Here is a 20253-nt window from a genome sequence, read left to right as displayed (position 1 = left end):
TACTACAGATATCTCAGCGCCGAGACGGCCACGGGCATTTGTTTGCACTTTAGAAATGTCACTAATAAATAAATAAATAAGTGCGGCCACCCCCGTAGGCCTGAAAGGTGCGTGGGGCCTGGGGTGATGGTGGTGCAGTTGGGCGACTTGTGATGGCAATGTTGGGTTTGGCTTCTCCCTAACTCCACCTGCACACGGCATCGATGAGGGTAGGTTACCAGAAGAGCTCCTGCTCCCCCCCGCCCCCACAGAGCTTTAGTAAAGAGGCAATAATCAACCGTCTGGCCTAAACCGGCATGGCAGTACCCAGCAACACCTTTGGAGCTACTCAGTGCACCGGCGTAGGCCTGGCAGGCCTGACAAGTGTAAAGGGGCCCAGGACGGTGGTAGCAAGTGCCGACCCGGGGACTGGCGTCTCCTGACCCCCAAAGAGCACCAGAGGGCATTCATTGATGTGCTCTGCTCCTTTCTTGGCGGTGAATGTCCATTGCATTCAGGGTGGCTCAATTGCACCTGGAAGTGCTACAATTGTATGGTGTCCCTAATGCCAATTCTAGATGGCCAGACAGGAAACCACTAAATGAAGGTGCGGTCCTGGTTAGCGAGAGGTGGTGGCTCATCAACCTAGTGCTGCTGCGGTTTCGCAATCCTTTTCCTTTTCTCTTGAGGACATTGCGTTGCCTAACTATACTTAGAACCATGCAACCGGATGCTTTGTCCTAGCAGAATGGCAGGTGGGAAGGCCATGAAGTGGTCCCATCAAACAAAAATAGACAATCTCAAAAGGGGTCTAAGGGGTTGGACAACTTGCCAGACCCTCAGGAATACTCAGTCTCTGATACTCGGCAGGTTTCCAGAAGACGCCTCGGTCTTCCTACAGGACATCATGGGCACAATACTGGGAGTCCGTACTGCCCTGGAAGTCCAGATCAACACAGTCGCAATGGAAGTCTGCCTGATGCGTGCGGACCTCCGCAACCTGGGATCCTGTGTTGAAGGAATCGAGGCCACAGTGTCCACCATAGGGCATGACAAAAGCAACCTTAAAACACATGTGAAGGAATTAAAGGCCTCTAATAAACTCCTGAAGGAATGACTTGAGGACTATGAAGGAAGATCCTGGTGCAACAATGTTCGCATCTTGGGGGTCCCAGAACGCGGGGAGGGACCTACAGCAGATTTGTTTGTGGAGGACCTTGTCCTGAAGTATCTCCAACCCTGCGGTCTTTCCAAATTCTTCTCTGGTGAGTGAGCGCACAGAGTGCTGGGGGGGTCACCCTTGTCCGGGGGCCACACCTCGACTACTGCTCGCACAGCTCTTTCACTATAGAGACCACAATACCATCCTCCAAATGGCAGGAATAGCTCCACCGGTCGTATATGAAAACGCATATGTAACCTTCTTCAAAGATTTCACGCTAAAGGTACAGCGTCAAAGACACAGTTTTCTTGATGTCAAGAAGGTGTTGCAAGAAAAGGAAGAGAAACACACAATGCTCTTCCAGGCGATATATCACGCATCGAAACAGAGGGCAAAACCTGGTTCTTTACCACCCCAGAGGAGGCATGGGAGTCATTGGCATGAGAGGTGGACTGCGGCGTGAGAACCGTGGGAGGATCAAGGGAATACAAGGTCCATGAACTGAAAGAAACCCCCTGGCACAGGGCGAAGAAGCAGAGCAAAGGCATAAAGACTTGGCAGGATGTAATGATCCCTGGGAACTTCACTTCCCGCCAGAAGGAACATAGTAACAGGTCTTCAAGGGACACTGAGACTTGCAGGTTGGCCTGTGGGCACGTGGGGAGTCTTGGAGCTTCATGGCGGACCAGCAGGATCTACTAAGGTCCGACTCTTAACTATTGTTTCAATGGGTGCTATTCATTATAATAAACTTAGGGATTGGGTTGGGGCGACAGGCACTCTTCTAAGTTGTGGGGGTGGGCAGTTCTACGTCCGTCATGCAGGGAAGAGAGGAGGGAGTGGGGTGCTTCTTTTCGTCCTGAAAGTTTTTACATACCTTTTTTTTCGGGGAATGTTATCTCGTTACATGGCTGTTTATGTCTTTGGGTAGAACCATCAGGTCTCTGTATAAATATAGGTTGACAGGTCAACAAAAGGCACAAAATAACAGTGTTGGTAATCTAGGGGTAGGGCTGTGGTGGGAGGAATAAGACTCACATATAGGTAGATGACAATGGTAACAGACACAAAGCTCCCTGAGCTTCGTATTTTGTCATGGAATGTGAATGGACTTGTTGATAAAATTACAAGGGAGATAGTGTCACAGTATATTAAATGACATTCCCCAGACATTGTCTTATTGCAGGAGACACACCTCCTGGAAAACACATGCAAGGCACTCGATCAATACAAAATGACAGTCCAAGCAGGTTATACCTATATCTTCCGTGGGGTGGGTATCTTCCTTAAGAAGAGCTTTCCAATCATGAGTCAAAAGACATGGGTAGACAGACAAGGCAGGTTCGCCACAGTAATAGGTGTTTGGGAAGAGGAACAGATTCATATAATATCAGGATATGTGCCCCTTGGTCTTCGCTCTGTTACACTACCGGATTCTGGAGTGCTCCTGCTCCAAATGCCAGATGAGGAGGTCCTAATGGTGGAAGATTTCAACATGACACTGGACGATAATATGGTCCGACACTCCGGCAGACAGGCATTCCCCTTCACCACCCAATTAGCGAACTCTCTACTGGTGCGGGGTCTGGAGGACACTTAATCAGTCTGCACAGCACTTCACCTTTCACTCAGGGGCCCATGGTATCAGGTCTCGTGTTGACCTCCTCATTTCAACTGCTTTCCCTCGTATAAAATTTAGAGAGGTGAAACATTTAGCAAGAGGAATATCGGACCACGCCCCCATGTGGGCAAGATATTGTGGAAGTAACCCAAGGGTAAGGGATACATTTTCAATAAATCCATGGTTTTTAAAACTTCCAGCCATACGAGAGGGCTTCAAAAACACACTATCCATTACTTCCAAGAAAACGTAAACTTTGTTACCGCTTCCCTAACACTCTGGGAAGCCTTCTAGGTGGTGGGCAGGGGACAGACCCTGTCCCTTATGGTTGAACACAAGAGGGACAAAATGCAACAGTGGAGAAGCTCGAACAAGAAATTCTATTGTTGAAAACACAAGTGGTAAAAAATGCATCAGCAGACACACAACAACGCCTGTGACTGAAACAGCAGGAGTATAGGGACTTAGTGAGAGATGCGGCTAGGAATAAGCAAAAAGCCACCCAGCACAAGATCTATTAACTGGGAGATCAATCAGGGAAACTGCTCGCCTGGCTAGAGAGGCGAGATCTGACTAACAGATGGGTGGCGGAATTGGAGTCTCTGGACGGACAGCGTCTGAAAGACACACAAGATATCGCTGACTCATGTGCTCCCTCCTACTCACAAATATACTCCTCTGATGTATTGACATCGAAGCAAGGCTCCTTGACTTTTTTAGCCAACAGGACACTCCCGACCTTATCTCTGGATGAGGCAACACTTTTGGAAAGCGATCTCGTGGAGGATGAGTTTACATTAGCCATACGGTCGCTACAGCCGGGTAAGGCTGAGGGACCCAAAAGAATGCCAGTAGAACTGTACAAAGTTACAGCAGGGACAGTTGTACCTCATGTCTTGAAAATGTTCGAAGAGAGCAGACAAGTAGGCACACTTCCGGAGGAACAGCGACTGGCCTCAGTGGTGGTAATTCATAAAGAAGGCAGGCCTCTGCATCAGTGTGCAACCTGCAGGTCCATATCCCTCTTCAGTGCAGAGACGAAAATACTAGCTAAAACCCTTGGACTCCGTTTGACTCCATTGATGACGAAACTGTTCTATCTTGATCAATCAGGGTTGAAACCTGGCCGCAGCATGACATTGCATATATGACCACTCCATGGAGTCTTGGGGCGAGCGCACAGAATCAAAGAAGAAGCAATGATACTGTCACTTGATTCGTGCATGGCCTTCGATACAGTTAAATGGCCATATATGGGTTTCGGCCTAATATTCCTTTCCTGGCTATGACTGCTATACTCCCAACCAATGGCGTGAGTGGTAGTTAATGTCATAGTCTCAAGGGTTTTTCGCCTCCACAGAGGAATGGGTAATGCTGCCCCCTTTCTACCCTGGTCTTTGCCTTGAATCTCAAGCCGCTTGCAGCTTGGGTCAGAGAGGACCCCTTGATTTGTGGCATTTGCTGGATGGAGGAATGGAAGGATAGAATATCATTGTATGCTGATGACATTCTCCCGTACATTGCCTCTCCTAGGTTCACTGTCCCCAGGCTAATGAGTATCTTTTTGATCTTTGGGGAATATTCTAGGTACCTAATTAAATAGTCCAAATCTGTGATGTTTATTCTTCATGGTCTGGCACCCCACTTTCCTCCTGGCAGCGAGGTTCGAGTGGCCACAGAGAGTTTTCAATACCTTGCTATCCACGTGACCACTGACCCCAAGGTATTTACTGCTAAAAATCTTATGGGTCTCCTGATAAGTCTCAAAAGTCATGTTCCACACTGGAGATCCCTCCCACTCTCTTTATTGGGAAGGGCGGTGCTGTTTAAGATGTTGGCTCTGCCCCGCTTCCTCTACATCCTACAGAACTTCCCTTTCCCAATACCAGTTATTTCTTTCAAAACAGTCAATAGTGATCTGAGGACTCTGCTCTGGGATGAAGGTTCCCCTCATATAGCTTTGTCAAAGTTGACCGGGGTTGGTATGAAGGGAGAATTGCCCTTCCTGTTATGAAAACGTACTAGGCAGCAGCCCAATTGACAACAATCAACCCACTGGGTCCACCATCCCAGGGACGAACCTGCCTATCGTATTGACCATGTGGTCCTCAAGCCTGGGGTTATCACTGTGTGCTAGTGCACACCACTTATCCTTGGAGGGACCTTACGGTCGCCCTCTGGCATTTTACGCTACAGAAACTAGGGTGGGAGAGATGACTCACATGTGCTACCCCCCTATGGGAATCAGAACTCTTGGGCACGATGGCTCAAAGACAAGGTTTGGATAGGAGGTATCTGATAGGGATCTCCACAGTGGGAGATAAATGTACAACTAAGGGGGTAATTCCATTCACAGAGCTACAAAGTACAAACAAAGTAGCCCCTACTGAGGCTTTTCGTTATCTACTGATCCGTTTGGTTATCTACAGATCCGTCATGATCTTCTGGCGGTACTTTCCCCCGATGAAGCCATATCAGAATCGTCTCCTCTGGAGGATATATGAGTGATGTCACTGACGATGTCATGAGTGATGTAATATGTGACGTCATCAGCAGTGCATTGCAGGCGCGCTTGTTATAGTGAGTCCAACTAACTATAACGTTGGAATTTCAATGGTTTTATGTCAGTAAAATTTCCAGCTAACTATAACTGGTGTGAAACCTATGGTATTTTCAGTGAATTGAATAGGTTTTTTAAATACTAATTCCTAACTATAACTGGTGTGAAACCTATGTTTTTTTTTGTGAATTTCATAGGTTTTTCAAATGCTAATTCTAACTATATGTAGGGCCTCAAACCTATGAAATGTAATACTTTTTATAATGAATCCTATATTGTATATTTATATAATACTATTTTATTTATGTATTTTTTTGCCCTGGAGCGCTCCCGGTGCGCGCCCCGGTGAGCGCACCGGAAAGCGCAGTTTCCCGTCGCGCCCCGGGGCGCGCACCGGTGAGCGTCCCGTTAGCGCTATTGCCGCGAACGAAAACATCATCGTGACGTATCGCGTAGCCGCGTCCGCGTGATACGCACGGCGTATGCGCACCCGGAAGCACTCGAGCGAATACGATCGCGCAACGTAAGCATCCGACGCGCTTACGTGACGCGCCCCGGGGCGCGTAGCATAAGCGCGTCAGGTCATGTGACCTGAAAATAACACTTTTTATTGGTGCAGAACAGTTTTGGTTTCCAAATGATGAAAGCCCAGGTCATGGGACCTGAAAATAACACTTTTCATTGGTTCAGAACAGTTTTTTTTCCAAATGTTGAAAGCCCCCACCTTTTTTCCTTATTCTGACTTTGTCCTTTGACTGAGGAAGACCTATTTGGAGATCTGTGACTAATATTTTGTACTTTAAAATGGCTACAGTAGCAGCAGCAGCTGGAGCATCTGCACCACCACCACCACCACCAAGAGGACCACCACAACACCACAGTGGTGGAGATGAAGAAGAAGAAGAGGAGGAGGAGGAGGAGGGGAGTAGGACATTCCTACCAGAAGACAATACCCCATATAGGCCAAAGCAGCACATTGTATGGGAGTTTTTTTCCATCCCAGAGGGCAAGAAGAAAGTGAATGCGCCAAAGGTGACTTGCCAAATCTGTGGCATTGAACTTTCAAGGGGGAACCCTAATAAAAAATACTCATTTGGCAATAACACCATGATTCGGCACATGCAGTGCAAGCATCCCAACAACTATGCTGCGGCAGAGGTGAGAGAACTGGCCAGCAACCCTCCCCAATCTTCACCCAGCACCTCCAAACGAAAGCAACCCACTCCATCGGGACCAGAGACAAGGGAGATGGTCCCAAACATACAACCACAGTTTGGGGAATAGAAGATCTCTTGTATATTTTGTGGTAAGACCATCACCTATGGTGAGCAAAGCATAAAGCTCATCAACCGTGCTGGAGACAACCACAATTGCCCCAAAAAAAAAATGCTGATTTTTTTTTTGCTCCAGTTGAGCCGTTTACAATTCCCTGTTTTTTGTTTCTCCCCATAAAAATAACAAAAGAAATATAAAATAGTTCATAAAAGCCAAAAAAAGTACAAAATGTTCAAAAAAACATAAAAAAATATAAAACAACAAAAAGAAGAAAAAAAACAGTTCTTTTTAGAACTACCTCCAATTTATAAAAAAAGGCTACATTTTTTAAAAACTCTGTCATTCTTTTTTTCCCCATGGTACGCTCCCCGTTCCGCTCCCCGGTGCGCGTACCGGGCGCTCCCCCCACGCAAATCAAAAAAAAAAATTTATTGTTTGTCCCGCTGGGTCCTTTTATAGCCCCCACATCAAACCTAGGGAGTCAGGGGGGGTCTACTCTGCCCCCTTATGGTCATTTCCCCCTTTGTTTTTGCCACCTCTTGTGTCTCGATCCTACCGAGACACTAAATGGCGGCCGCTCCGGACTGTTTGGAATGTTGAAAGACACCTGAGAGCCAATCAGCTTTCCGCGCGCGAACTCGCGTACGGCGCTAGTTAGTGCCCCGGTGCGCATACCGGGGCGGGCTTATAGATATATATATATTTTTTAGAACTTAAATTACTCAAAATCCACTGGAGCGCATATCTTGAGACATAGCAAAGGCACATCGGGATACCAGTCCCTACAATTTTGCCAAGTTTCGTGGAAATCCATTCAGCCGTTCGGGCTAAAAGTGAGGTCGACCGCCCTATGGAAATTAACATGGGGAAAACACGTTTTGGGACACCCCTTTTTTCTCGGCCCCCGCTTGACAAACCCCGCCAAACTTTCAGGGAAGGACCGGAGCGCCGCGAGTCAAATTTGAGGAAATTTTCAGGCAGATTCCTCAACCGGCGTATATATATATATATATCGAAGAGTACTCTTCGTCTCCGCTTTTCTCGAGATGGATATGAAGAACACGAACCCCAGGATTCTTTTAAATACTGTTCTGTTTATTTACAGGACACAAACAGAGTTGGCAGCCATAACGCGTTTCATCCCTCCTTGGGGACTTGATCACATGACGCGGGGCTACCTATGGCATTCTTTTTTAAAGGTTACATTTTTTCATTTATTAAGACATCTTTTTTCATTGGGTAATAGTGTACCACGTGATGTCATGTGCATAATGTGCTCAGTGTTATCCAGTATGTTAAAGGTACATTACAATACGTTTTAACATCCATATCACATTCCAAATTTCAACATTTTAACATTTGTAATTTATATTTTACCATTTGCAGTTTGTATCAGGAAAATTCCCAAAGACAAGGACCATGATTGATTTACTGGGTATTTGTGTCAATGCCTTTTCGCCGTTCATGTTGTTAAAATTCATCTTTGAGGCAACCGAATGAGACCGTTACAATATATATAAAATGGTCTTGATCATGTATAATACGTAAATAAAGGAATAGATATACATAGATACATAAATATGCACATATCCATAAATAGCAGTATATAAAACCAATAAATATGTGTTAAAAACAGCCCGTCCACATGGTTATATATATGAATTTCATCTGATTAGAATTACCCGATTGTGCAAATTTACTGAGCGAAAATTGCTGTGCAAAATTGGCATCTAAATACTCTTTCTTTCTTACAATTTTTATGTATATACTCAACTTACTAATTCCTCCTAGACAGTTTGTATTGTTTAGAGGCAATTAAGGGATAAATCCCAATTATTGTTGTCTAGTGTCCGGTCTTTAACTTAAGCCCCTTAGAGTATACCCCATTAACCGGTCCTTTTGTCTTTGTTTAGCAGAATGCTATTGTAATTATCGGATGTATCTGTGCAAAAAAGTGCATGTGCGGAGCATTAAAGAAAAAAGCACAAATTGTGCCTAATAGAAAAGGTTAAGATAACTTAAAAAGAGATTGTGGGGGAAGTTTGTCTATTATGGACAGTATAAATACATTAGGGCGGTTTTGAATCACTTTTTGTTTTTAAATTTCTGATTTTATTATGTGGTTCTTTATTAGAGCGAACATAGTGATACTAGGTGTTTATCCAATCCCCAACAATTAAAACAAAATATGTATATATCCGTATCATGTATTTCTTTGTTCTCTACGAAGTGACTTGAGATTGATTACCATGTCTCCTGTTGCGGTGAAACTCTTCCAGGCCCGGACTGGCTACGGGGCTGACTGGCTGCTGGTTGAAATGGAAAGCTATACGTGTTTGTTAACTGTCGCCAAGTTAGACATGCTTGCAAATAGTGGATGGACCCATGCTCTCAGTACAGTGTACTGACGATAGGTAGAGCAGAGGTGGAGCACTTGCTGGGTGTGACTAGCAGAGTGGGGAATATAAATCACCATTGCAGGGCCTGAAAAGACCTTACAGATTCAAAGGCTTCCAGTAGGTTGCGCAATTGCAAGACACTTGCAAGCCCACAAGAGATGAAAGGATTTCAGGAGAGCTATTTTAAAAACCTAATTGTCCACTTAACCTAAAAAAATAAAAAAAACAATGTATGTCTTTGTAACAAAAAGTTCGATTTAACTTACCTCGTACTGGCTCTTAAATTGCTCAGAAGCAGTAGGAGTATCTGTGAAAGCAGAGCTGAGGTAAGACTCTGTTCTTAAGTCAGAGGACTCATCGTGGACCATCAAGGTATCATCTGGCACCTGCAAATCCATGAAAATTACAGTGAATTTGTATACCCACATGTTCAAGCACAAGCAAGGAAAGCAAAGTAGCATTCCAAGCCCATCATGAAACAACAGGGAGTGCAGAAAAACAAGGCAACATTAGTCTGATCTGCAAGTGCAGAACGTGGTGCCCAAAAAACAAACAAACAAGGAAATGAATGAGATAATTGCAAAAAAGACAAAGTTGTGTTCAAGAGCCAAAAATGAAAAAACTACAAAAGAAATGCAGCACAGACGAAACCATGTGAACCAACTAAGAAAAGTCTTAGAAACAAGGGGGACCAGGAGCTGTTTTTAAGCAGGTCCTGCCCACGAGCTCCAGGGCGAAATGTGCATCAAAGGGGTGTGCAGTTCCTAGTGAGAAGGGAAGGGGGGTCTTTCTTCGTGATGCCCTCACACAACCTGAAAGATGTCATGCTTCAATACTGTTAAAGAAAAACAATGGTTTTGGGTGGCCTAAGAAGGTCCTAGTAAGGAAAGGTATAATTTTGGTAAATGAATTAATCTTGGGAGACGGTTTTGTAAGGTAAGGTAACAAACATATAAAAGACTTTATTAATGTTTTCACAATTATGTTTTCTCGTTTTTCAGGTGCTCACACATGTGACAAGGTGCTTATAGTGACTAAGTGAGATATTAAAAAACTATATACAAAGTGTCACAAGCAAGGGTATTCCCCAAAAAATATATACAATAGGGTAGGGGCGCTTCCAGACGCCGTAGCAGTGATGCAGAGGTAGTTTAACCGTGGACCGCGGAGATCTATTCCCGCCGGAACGTGGGACATCAACTAATACCGGAAAATTAACCCGCTCCTATTCAGTACACCTACCTCAGAAATACGAGTAATTGGACCATTATTGACAGTTGGACCAAGACATCACAGTATCAACAAGTTGATCGCTGAGTCAGATAATTAATCTATCACCTCGTGCAAAGAAAGCTCACGTCCTGATGATGATCTAAAGTCATTTTAGATCGAAACGCCGTCGACCCTTGCAAGGAAACTCCCCTACCCTATTGTATATATTTTGGGGGGAATACCCTTGCTTGTGACACTTTGTATATAGTTTTTTAATATCTCACTTAGTCACTATAAGCACCTTGTCACATGTGTGAGCACCTGAAAAACGAGAAAACATAATTGTGAAAACATTAATAAAGTCTTTTAAATGTTTGTTACCTTACCTTACAAAACCGTCTCCCAAGATTAATTCATTTACCAAAATTATACCTTTCCTTACTAGGACCTTCTTAGGCCACCCAAAACCATTGTTTTTCTTTAACAATACTTTCACCCCAGGTTTGACTAATGGGGTACCCTTGTTTCTCATAACTATGCTTCAATACTGGGCCATGCTCCTTGTCAGGCCGGCGCTGCAATGCCCGATGGGCACCCGTAAATGGGGCTCTCTGGCAGAGATTTTTTGATGAACCCATAGGGTGCGTGCAGGTGTGAGGGCGGCATAATGCACTGGGTTAATGAGATAAAATAAGTCTAGAACTGTCCTACTGTCATATGTTGTATTCCTGTGGTAGCTCAGGCTTAATTAAAATATGAGAGAGCCCCTATAAGGGTGTAAAGTTCCTACAGGGCTGAAGTGGTGTAGTGGGTCAACATGTTGCGTGCCTGCTTAGCCCCTAACGGGTCTGGTGGCACTTCATCAGGACCAATATAATAAAAACAGTGAGTGGTGCACTACCCTTGGTCTGGTTCTCAAATTTGAGTCTGATGACCAGGCACAGTAGAGTAATCCCTGGTAGAATTATACTGGGGTAGGAGACCTAAGGGGAGGGATACAAATAGAGACAAACAATGGAGAGTTATAGCAAGCGAAAGGAACCTGTCAGATAGTGCTCTTTTGCGGCAGGTTAACAGGTAATTAATGAGACTAATCAGACAAAAAAGTGCCAAAGTGAGGGTGCATGAGCATTCATTCTCAACTTGTTAGGTAAAAAGGTTAGATGGCAGAACTATAGCATAGAGGTCAGTGTTGTTCTACCAGGAGCTGTGGTAACACACTTCCACAAGCGTGAGCTTAGTAAGCCTTTTCCAACGACTTGTCACCAGCATGTACATATAGGGGTGAACAGATCCCCAAGGTTGGAATCAAATTTGAAATAGTGTGCTTATCGAGGTAATCAAGGATATATACACAATCATACTTCATTCAGATTCAGTTGCGGATGCCATTTACGGTTGCAGAAATGCGCCAAGACCTGCCTACTGGTTATTTGTGTACCGAGGATGGCACTTACTTACTGCCATGCGTGCCAAGGTAGCGAAGTTGTGCATTTTGGGTGGTGAATATAGCTATCCCCAGGGGCAGCAACACAAACACGCATTCATCAATATCCCTTTCAAAACGTGACTAATGTTTGCCAAATTGTGACGGTACATGTGCATCAATCTTAACAATTATCGTGAGTAGTATTAAATTGCTACCGGAGTTTCTAAGATAGCTTGGTCGCTCAGACTCAAACTGTCAATGGCCGGACGTAGCTACAATCGTGCTGACAGGAGATAGCAGCGTTATAAAAAACTCACCCGTAGTGAATGTGAATGAGTCTAGAACTCCTTTGCCCTTGTTGTTGCCTAACAATGCCAAAGCTACAATTCTTTCACTGACCTTCTGTGCCTCCCGCGGACCTGCACGCCTGCCTCCCGCTGCCCTGCTGCTCTCTGTCCATCTTGAGCGGGGCCGCCGAGCGGAGACCGGCGAGGGGTGGACCACAACACCCAGAAGCCCTAGCGGTGAGCCGCGTCATCCGCAAGCGCCAGGAGGCGCTTAAAAGCAACACCAGCACCGTCTCGCGGGACGCCGGGCGAAGCCCGGGCCAAGGGCGGGCCCGTCCTATCCCGTCACAGACCGGACAAGACTGGACTGGGCTCCCCCTCTAACGTTTCGTACAACGTACTTCCCCTATGCTGGTCTGTATATTGATATTATATCCACCTTGTTTAGACCTGCTAACATAACATACTTGAGACTAAAACTGCTTATTTCCTGTCTTACTATTACTGCTAGACCACCTTGCCCCACAATAAATGTCGCCGAGAGGCAGCAGAAGCAAAACGCTCCAAAATATGGCCAAAACCGTTGGTCCAATTGACCAATTTATCACCAAAGCCAACCAAGCTATTGATGAGGGCATAACATTACTAGATCGTCGAGTATCACACGTTCGGGCACAAGCAAGAAGCTCCTCGTTGGGATCCCTGATATTAGCGCAAACGCCCCTGAGTCATCGGGAGAAGGTAGTTGCTCCGGAAATACGAGCTGATATCCATGGTATCCCAAATCTGGTTGATCTGTCTGCGTCCCTATCACTGCTGGACTCGCAATTGACTCAGGCGCTTGAAAAAACGCCCGACATTTTTTCTAGTCCCCCTCAGCCGGACCCTGACCAGAACGAACAAAGGGGGATAAGGGAGGGAGCGATTCCGAAACAAAAAAGTACAAGTAAAAAAAACAGAAAGACACTATAGCCTCAAAAACAAGCAAGTTACAACAAACATCACGGCCTAAGAATCAGAGGGCAGGAAATAAAACAAAAGAGCAAAGGCAGAAAAATAATATTACTAATGAATCCAAAGCAGATAATAGTGTAAGTAATCTCCATCCCATTGTTGTGGATCTCAGCGTGAACGATAATAACGTTCACGATTAAGATCTAGGCCCCGATTTGGATGATGGCTGCAAAACATGCGAGACAGATCAGCATCTGATGGCTCGGATAGCTGAACTAATAAAACTCCAGTTACAGCCTATCCAAAGGAGCCTTGCAGCTATAGAGAAGCAAATAGCAGCACTAACCGCTACTCTGAAAAATCCAACTAATACAAAGAGTCTAGGGCTGGTAAACACGGGGGGAGAAAAAAAGAAAACTGCCAATATCACGTCAGGACAACCCTCCAAAAACATCACTACTACTAGTAACACTCCTACCGCTAAGACAGGAGAAATGGCCAAAAATCCAACTAAGGGTCCCGCAACTCCAAAAACTGAGTCCCCCCAGGAGCTGCCCAAGAAAGTTCCAGATTCACAGAAAAATCCACCCTCAATACACATTCTTCCGAAGACGTTCCCAATAAATGCTGCACATCATGAACATCTGCAGAGACACAACCCGCAGGGAGAACGGACAAAGAGAGGGTGGACTCAGCCCATAAACCTCCCCCCTGAAGCAAGCTCGTTCGTAGTTATTTTGACTGGGGTGCCCGAGCTGAGTCATGACACAGATGAACCAACTTGGTCCCTACAAAACAAAGTTCGGCATTGGCGGAACGTTAATAGACCAATGCCGCAAAATCATGTTAGCAGGATCATTACAGCACGTAGGGTTTCATGGATAGGACACCAACAAAAAAGAATCCCAGGTGACTGTGTCATAGTTAACTTTGAAAACTCCCGTGCAGTGGATCACATCTGCTCTTGGGTCACCGCGGACAAGAATGGTGGTATAAACACCAAATGTTTATCCTTCTTCTATCCGCCGATATGTCACTACCCTGAAGGCCCAAACTGGTCCTGGCATCAGTCAGATAACTGGCAAAGGGGTTGGAATCAAGGAGGTTTGGGGCATGGAAGTAGGGATTGGTCTGATTGGAAAGGAAATGACAGGAGAGTACAATCACAAAGGGAACCCTGGGGCGGAATACAAACTTTCAATAGCTACAGCTGCCTAGAGATGATCGACTGACCATCACTACAAAGGCAGCACGATATGATCAGCCCAATAAATAGTGGAGATGTAGTTATACAATCAATAGAAAGCTCCACAAGCAACTGTCCGTATGAGGCACGCTGTACATCAGCACAAAGACCAATCAGATTAAATAATTCCTTTATTCATTTAAACATGGCAGATCCAACGCACAAGCTCCTTGCCCCTTCCGAGGATCCCAGCGGTACTATTTTTCCCACAAAAAATAACTCCGAGGCGCTGGAAAATACCTTAAAACCGGGAAGCGAAGCACAGCCAAGCTATCTCGGAGAAAACAGCACCCAGAGCAGCCCGCAGGATCAACACAGGGTATTAATTGCCACAAGTCCGAACTCTCAAGTAAGGTTACTGTTCTGGAATGTGGCGGGTTTAGCCTCCAAACATTCTGAAAACAGCTTCCTTCACTTGGCAAATTCAAGTAACTTAATTTGCCTTCAGGAAACCTGGCTTAATGATCCAATTCACCTCCTGGGCTATAAAACATACTTTTCCGCAGCTATAAGATCCAATGCAGGTAGGAGCAAGGGTGGGCTAGTAACATATGTCTCAAATCTCGGGCCCTGTTATGAAATAATTTCCTTAAAGCTTGAGCAGAACTACCAGCTTATCACTTTCCGAAGAAATAGACAAGAGGTCTACACGATTATCAATTTCTACAATAACTTGACTTTATTTGAGTTAACCCGGGTGATAAGTGAGATTTCCCACCTGGTGCAGGATCTTGTAATAAAGTATGTAAAGGAATCTCACACTGTAGTCTGGGGTGGAGATTTTAACCTGCACTTATGCAATAAGAGCAATACCCCCAACTGTGGGATCATTGACGCAGATGAAAACTGTTTAACCCACTTCACACATACACCTGAGGGCAATAAAATGCAGATGACAATGGTCGAATTAGACATGGGGTTCGCCAATAAATTAAAAACACCTGTAGCTGAATTTATGCCAACTTTTCACGGCAGGGGCCTCAAAAGCCTGATTGACTATGTTTTAGTGTCTACTAATAAAGCTTCATGCATTAAGACATTTGAAGTTATCAACAACGCACTTAGCGACCATTCCCCCATTAGCCTGGCTCTCCATGAACCCAAAACACAGAACAGAGGAGATATTGTGCAGTTAAACTTGTTAGATCAACAGGCACTGACATTGGCCAGGGTAAACGGTTTTACACTAAAATGGGGAAAATTAGATCAGGAAGCCATAACTACTAAAATAGTAAAATCAAGTAGAAATGCGATGGAAAGATGTCTAGATCCTTCTACAACCTCAATTGAGGTCTTGGCCAGTTACAGTGACATCGTCGAAATCATTAGAAAAGAACTAACCAGGGATTGCAAACAAAATAAGAGCACTAGAAAGGGATGGTTTAGTACAGAATGCACGAAAGCATACACTAACTTAAAAAAGGCCCTAGCTAAAGTAGAGAGAGACAGAGAGGAGATCATAAGACTAAGGAAGGCTTATGCACTCGCACTACGAACTAGGAAAAAGGAACTACAATCCAACTTATGGGTCAACTCCAGAGAAGCAGCGCCCTAAAGGACAGCTCAGCCTTTTGGCAGATAGTGAAGTCTCCTTTTTTAGCAGATAAAGTAGATGTACCATCTCTAGACGTCGCTATCGACGCAGGAGAATGGGTGCAACACTTCTCTAAGGTTTTTAGCGAGAAAGAAGCCCCTGAACTAGAACATGCAGAACCTCTGACTCAAGTGCAATATCCACTAGCCCTTCACTTCAAATTAAACGAGGTAGAAGGCAATAAAAACTGCTAAACCCGGAAAGGCACCAGGACCGGATTCGGTCCCTGTGGACCTCTTTAAACATAACTTTGACTTGTGGTCCCCGCTACTCACCAACGTACTGAACGCGGCTAAAGAGGTTGGCTTGATCGATTCCTGGTCGTTCCTTGATATTAGTCCCCATCTTCAAAAAGGGAGACAGGAACAGTCCCGCCTGTTACCGACCCATCTCACTCCTGGATTCGCTCGGGAAGGTGGCTGGGCGCATTCTTCTTGACCGTCTCCAGGAGTGGATGAATGATCAAGAAGTAATCTCTGATCTGCAATACGGGTTCAGGGCGGGGTTGAGTATGGTGGATCAGGCCCTAAACTTGACCTTACTGGCCGGAAAGTATGTGGAGGCGAAGGGCACTTCTCTACATATGGTGTATGTGGATTTAACAGCAGCATTCGACTACGTTGTCCACTCAAGGTTGTGGACAATCATGCTGCAAATGGGAATTGACCCCCAATAGTCAATTTTCTCCGTGAACTTTATTCAGGGGCCACGGGAAGAGTAAGATATGGGATTGGAGGTCAACTAACTGATAGCTTTGTGGTAGAGAAGGGGGTCAGACAAGGGTGTGTGCTGGCCCCTTTCCTATTTACCCTGTACACCAATGGGCTAGCGGTTGCTATGTTAGAGGGTGCAGAAGATCTCCCAGCAGTCGGTCGTCGGCAGATACCAGCCTTACTATACGCCGACGACGCGGTGATCCTTGCCAGAACCCCAGTCCAGCTTCAACGGGTTCTGAATAAGTACTGCTCGTTCATGGGCAGCTTGAATCTTAGAGTAAACATAAAAAAGACCTACGTGATGCATGCTGGCATAAAACGGAAAAAACCCAAGAGAATTTATGTGGACAAATCCCCCCTTGAACGAACGGAAACATATCCCTATTTAGGGATTTTAATTGATCAGGATTTTAAATGGAGGGAAGCCGTCAACTCACGTAAATTGGCTTTTTTAAGGGCTGTTGCTGCATTGAAGGCCTTTGCACTTCGGTTGGGCAAGAGACCCCCGACTGAAATGCTCAAAATATATAATGCAAAATGTCTTAGCATTGCGATCTAGGGAGCAGGGATCTGGGGTGGGGCGAATGTAGACCAGCTCCAGAAAATCGGAAATTCATTCCTAAGGTTTTTGTTGGCAGTCCCAAAAAGCACCACAACATACGGTTGTCATCTTGAACTTGGTATGGACTATATATCGGACATCATTAAAATCCAACCAGTTATGTTGTGGCAGAGGATTTGGGCGACTGAACAACGTCACCTTACAAGATCAATTGTCCAAGAATGCATGAAGCTCGACAATATGGGGAAGATCAGGTGGCTGGTTTATGTCAAGTCATTCCTAACTGACATTGGACTTGCAAGATTTTTCTTTGATCCTCCATCAGTATTGGACCTCTCAAAAAAAGATTTAAAAACAGCCTGTTTGTCGCATTTGTCCCAAATGCGTCTGTTAAATGAGATAGGGAAACCTTCTGTACAGCAATGCCTGCTAATGCAACTTGTTCCTACCATTCAGCCATACCTACAGTACAATCTAAATCAGTATGGCAAATTTTTGTTGACCCGTTTTAGGTTTAATGTGTTCCATCGTATGATTTCCTTTCCTTCCCAAAACGTCTGGTCTACAAATCTTACCCCCTGTCCTTGTGATTCTATTTCTTCACAATCCACTATTCATGTACTCTTTTTTTGTAAATTCTATGTCCCACCACGCAGGCGGTGGATAGTGCCACTCTTGAAGGTTTTGAGGATGCGTCAGTGTCGTTCAGCCTTTTTGGCCTTACAGTTTTTGGAAACTGAACCCATGACAAAATCCATAGTTTACTTTCTTAAATTTTGTATTAGACATCGCTCTAATCTCTGATAAATGGATTTCAAAGATGATAACATAGGCCCTAGACTAAGTTGGAGAAGTTACAAGTTATTCAGGCACAACTGACACTTTGCGGTTTATACGGTTTTTTAAATTGTCTAATGTCAATGTGAATACTGGCAAAATCAGTTTTTAATATTTGGAATTCAAATTGCGAATTTGTATGCTTTTACTGGGTTTTAAAAAATGACGATGAAATTGATCTATTTTTATGAACTTTTATGGTATTTCAAAAACAATGGAAAACCGAATAAAGACAATTTGAGTCTAGGGCTGACGGGGGAGGCAGAGCGCGTCGATCCTCTGCAGCTGAAAGAGAGTAAAGTATTCGACCAACGTGAGGTATGCGCAGCTTACCAGTGTCAAGGTGGCATAATTTACAGGTCCAAAATATATTTTTTTTAAATATATATTTTTATTGTTTTAACAGAGGGTTCAGATCTCGTCATAAAGGTAAAAGCAATACTAAATATTTTGATGAGGAATATTCATAATTAGCACATGAATAAACATAAATACCTGTCAGAGGCGTAACTAGAGCCAAATTTCGGGGGGGCTAAGAAAAAATTTCGGGGGGGGGGGCTGAACTTTAAATCAGTAGGCAGAGTGGAGCTGCAGGGGCTCTTAGAAGGGGTGAAACAACTGCAAGGTCTAATTAACATTCAAATGGTCTTTTAAAGACCTGTGAAACATTCGGGTGCGGCTCTGTGTGTGCCCGGGATCTGCCTCATCCCGGGCTGCCGTACACGACGGGGGGGGGGGGGGCTGAAGCCCGCTGAACCCAATGGGTGTTACGCGCCTGATACCTGTACATATACTCATCGTATAGATAAAGAAAAAAATAGCTATATATATAAGCTATCTCCCCAAAAAATCCTAGTTCATTCAAACTATTTCAATATACATTCACATTTTTTCATTGACCGAATAGTTCTAGTGTTAGCTAATGCACGCTCTCTTTCATAAATATCTTTCACAGGAGTCATCGATTGAAATAAAGTAGGTGAATTAGGCGTAATCTACTGTCTCGCTGTACAAAGACGAGCCACAACTAAGACAATAGAGAGAAGTATCTTAATAGCAAGATTATCAAATACCTTATATCCTAACATACGATTCCCTACATAGGGATGGGTATGGGTTAGGCCGCTCACGGTTTTCTCCCTTACACTGGGGACCGTCTCATGGGTTTCAGCCCCATTTACATGCAATTGCTACCCTCACACAGGGTGCCTTTTTTTAGGGTTTTCGACCCAATTCCCGATGTGCACTGTACCTCTACGCGGGGGTTTTCCTTTCACTGGCTTATACATCATGTAAATTGATACTTGTATAGCGCACTACTCACCCGCAAGGGTCTCAAGTCGCTTGTACGAATACCGCTGTGGAACCCATCCTGGCTTTCCCTGTGAGGCATCCACTCCTGGGCACCCCCAAAGTGGAGGCCAGGCATCCTTAGCGTTGTGGGGGCCATTGTGGAGATTAAGCAAGCTGTTGCCCAGAGTTGCAGAGTGGGACTCCATGATTAGAATAGGCACCGAGGCGAGAATTATCAGGTCTGTGGAATTTTGAGCCCAAGACCCACCGAGGTGGGGAATTGAACCCTGGTCCCGGGCTAGACCTCTGCATCAGGGTCTGCCGCTCTAACCATTGAGCCACACTTCTCCTACAGTCGCACAATTTCCTCACACTCTTGCACAGGAGTAGAGGACGGTCATGGGTCTTAGTCCCATTGGCTGTAATTGTCTTTCTACATTAAGTTTTGTTGCTGTATTCACAAAGCTATGTTAATCTCTTTATTGATTGAATTGTGTTTTTGGAAATCGAGAGAGGATCAGTTGTAATATTGCACTTCTTTTCTTCTTCTCTGTTTCCATGATGTCCAATTTTTCCTCGTGATGTCTTACCAATTTTCATCCTTGGTTTGTTCATGTCTGTCGGTTCTCTGGTTGTTTACTTCTCTTTCTCCTCTGCTTCCTTCTCCTTCCTACCCTTTATTGGTGAGTATGCGTCTTACCTTTTCGTTCTTATTCTCTCTCTGTTTTGTTTCGCCTATCTCTGCTCTCTCTCCTTTTCGGTACTCCTGTGTTTCTGTATTCGTATCATTGTCGGAGTGTTTGGGGTCTTTCCCACTTGTATATTCTTGCTCTTTGCTCCTTTTCCGTATTCTCCTTCCTGACTTTTCGCTCTGCCTTTTTCACACTTTTCTCGACGTTCTCTGTCACTCCGTTGTTCTGTTCTTGACTTCTGTTCTTTGATTTCTCCCTCTATCTCTTTATCGTATTTTACATTGTTCTTCCGTTAGAAGGAAAGGGGATGTATGTAGTATCCAGCATATTTATTATAAGGTGTTTTACCTTCCCTGCTCTGCCAGTGTCTGTGCTCAGACCCATTAGAATGTTGGAGTCTGATGATGCCTCGGAATGTTGGGACTGTGAGAGGCA

At 44.7% G+C, this 20253-nt stretch overlaps 1 protein-coding gene across 1 annotated transcript in view; it reads right to left on the bottom strand.

The window, feature by feature from the left end:
* Positions 1-20253, bottom strand: part of CFAP54 (cilia and flagella associated protein 54) — a 2285874-nt gene that overhangs the window by 10055 nt on the left and 2255566 nt on the right. Inside the window, exon 70 of the mRNA XM_086918163.1 lies at positions 9263-9382. Within this exon, the coding sequence (XP_086774289.1) occupies positions 9263-9382 (120 nt within the window). The remainder of the gene's footprint in view (positions 1-9262; positions 9383-20253) is intronic.

The sequence above is a fragment of the Lissotriton vulgaris genome, chromosome 1_1, assembly GCF_964263255.1.
Source record: "Lissotriton vulgaris chromosome 1_1, aLisVul1.2, whole genome shotgun sequence".
Taxonomy (NCBI): Eukaryota; Metazoa; Chordata; class Amphibia; order Caudata; family Salamandridae; genus Lissotriton; species Lissotriton vulgaris.
This window is presented reverse-complemented; position numbering and strand designations above follow the sequence as displayed.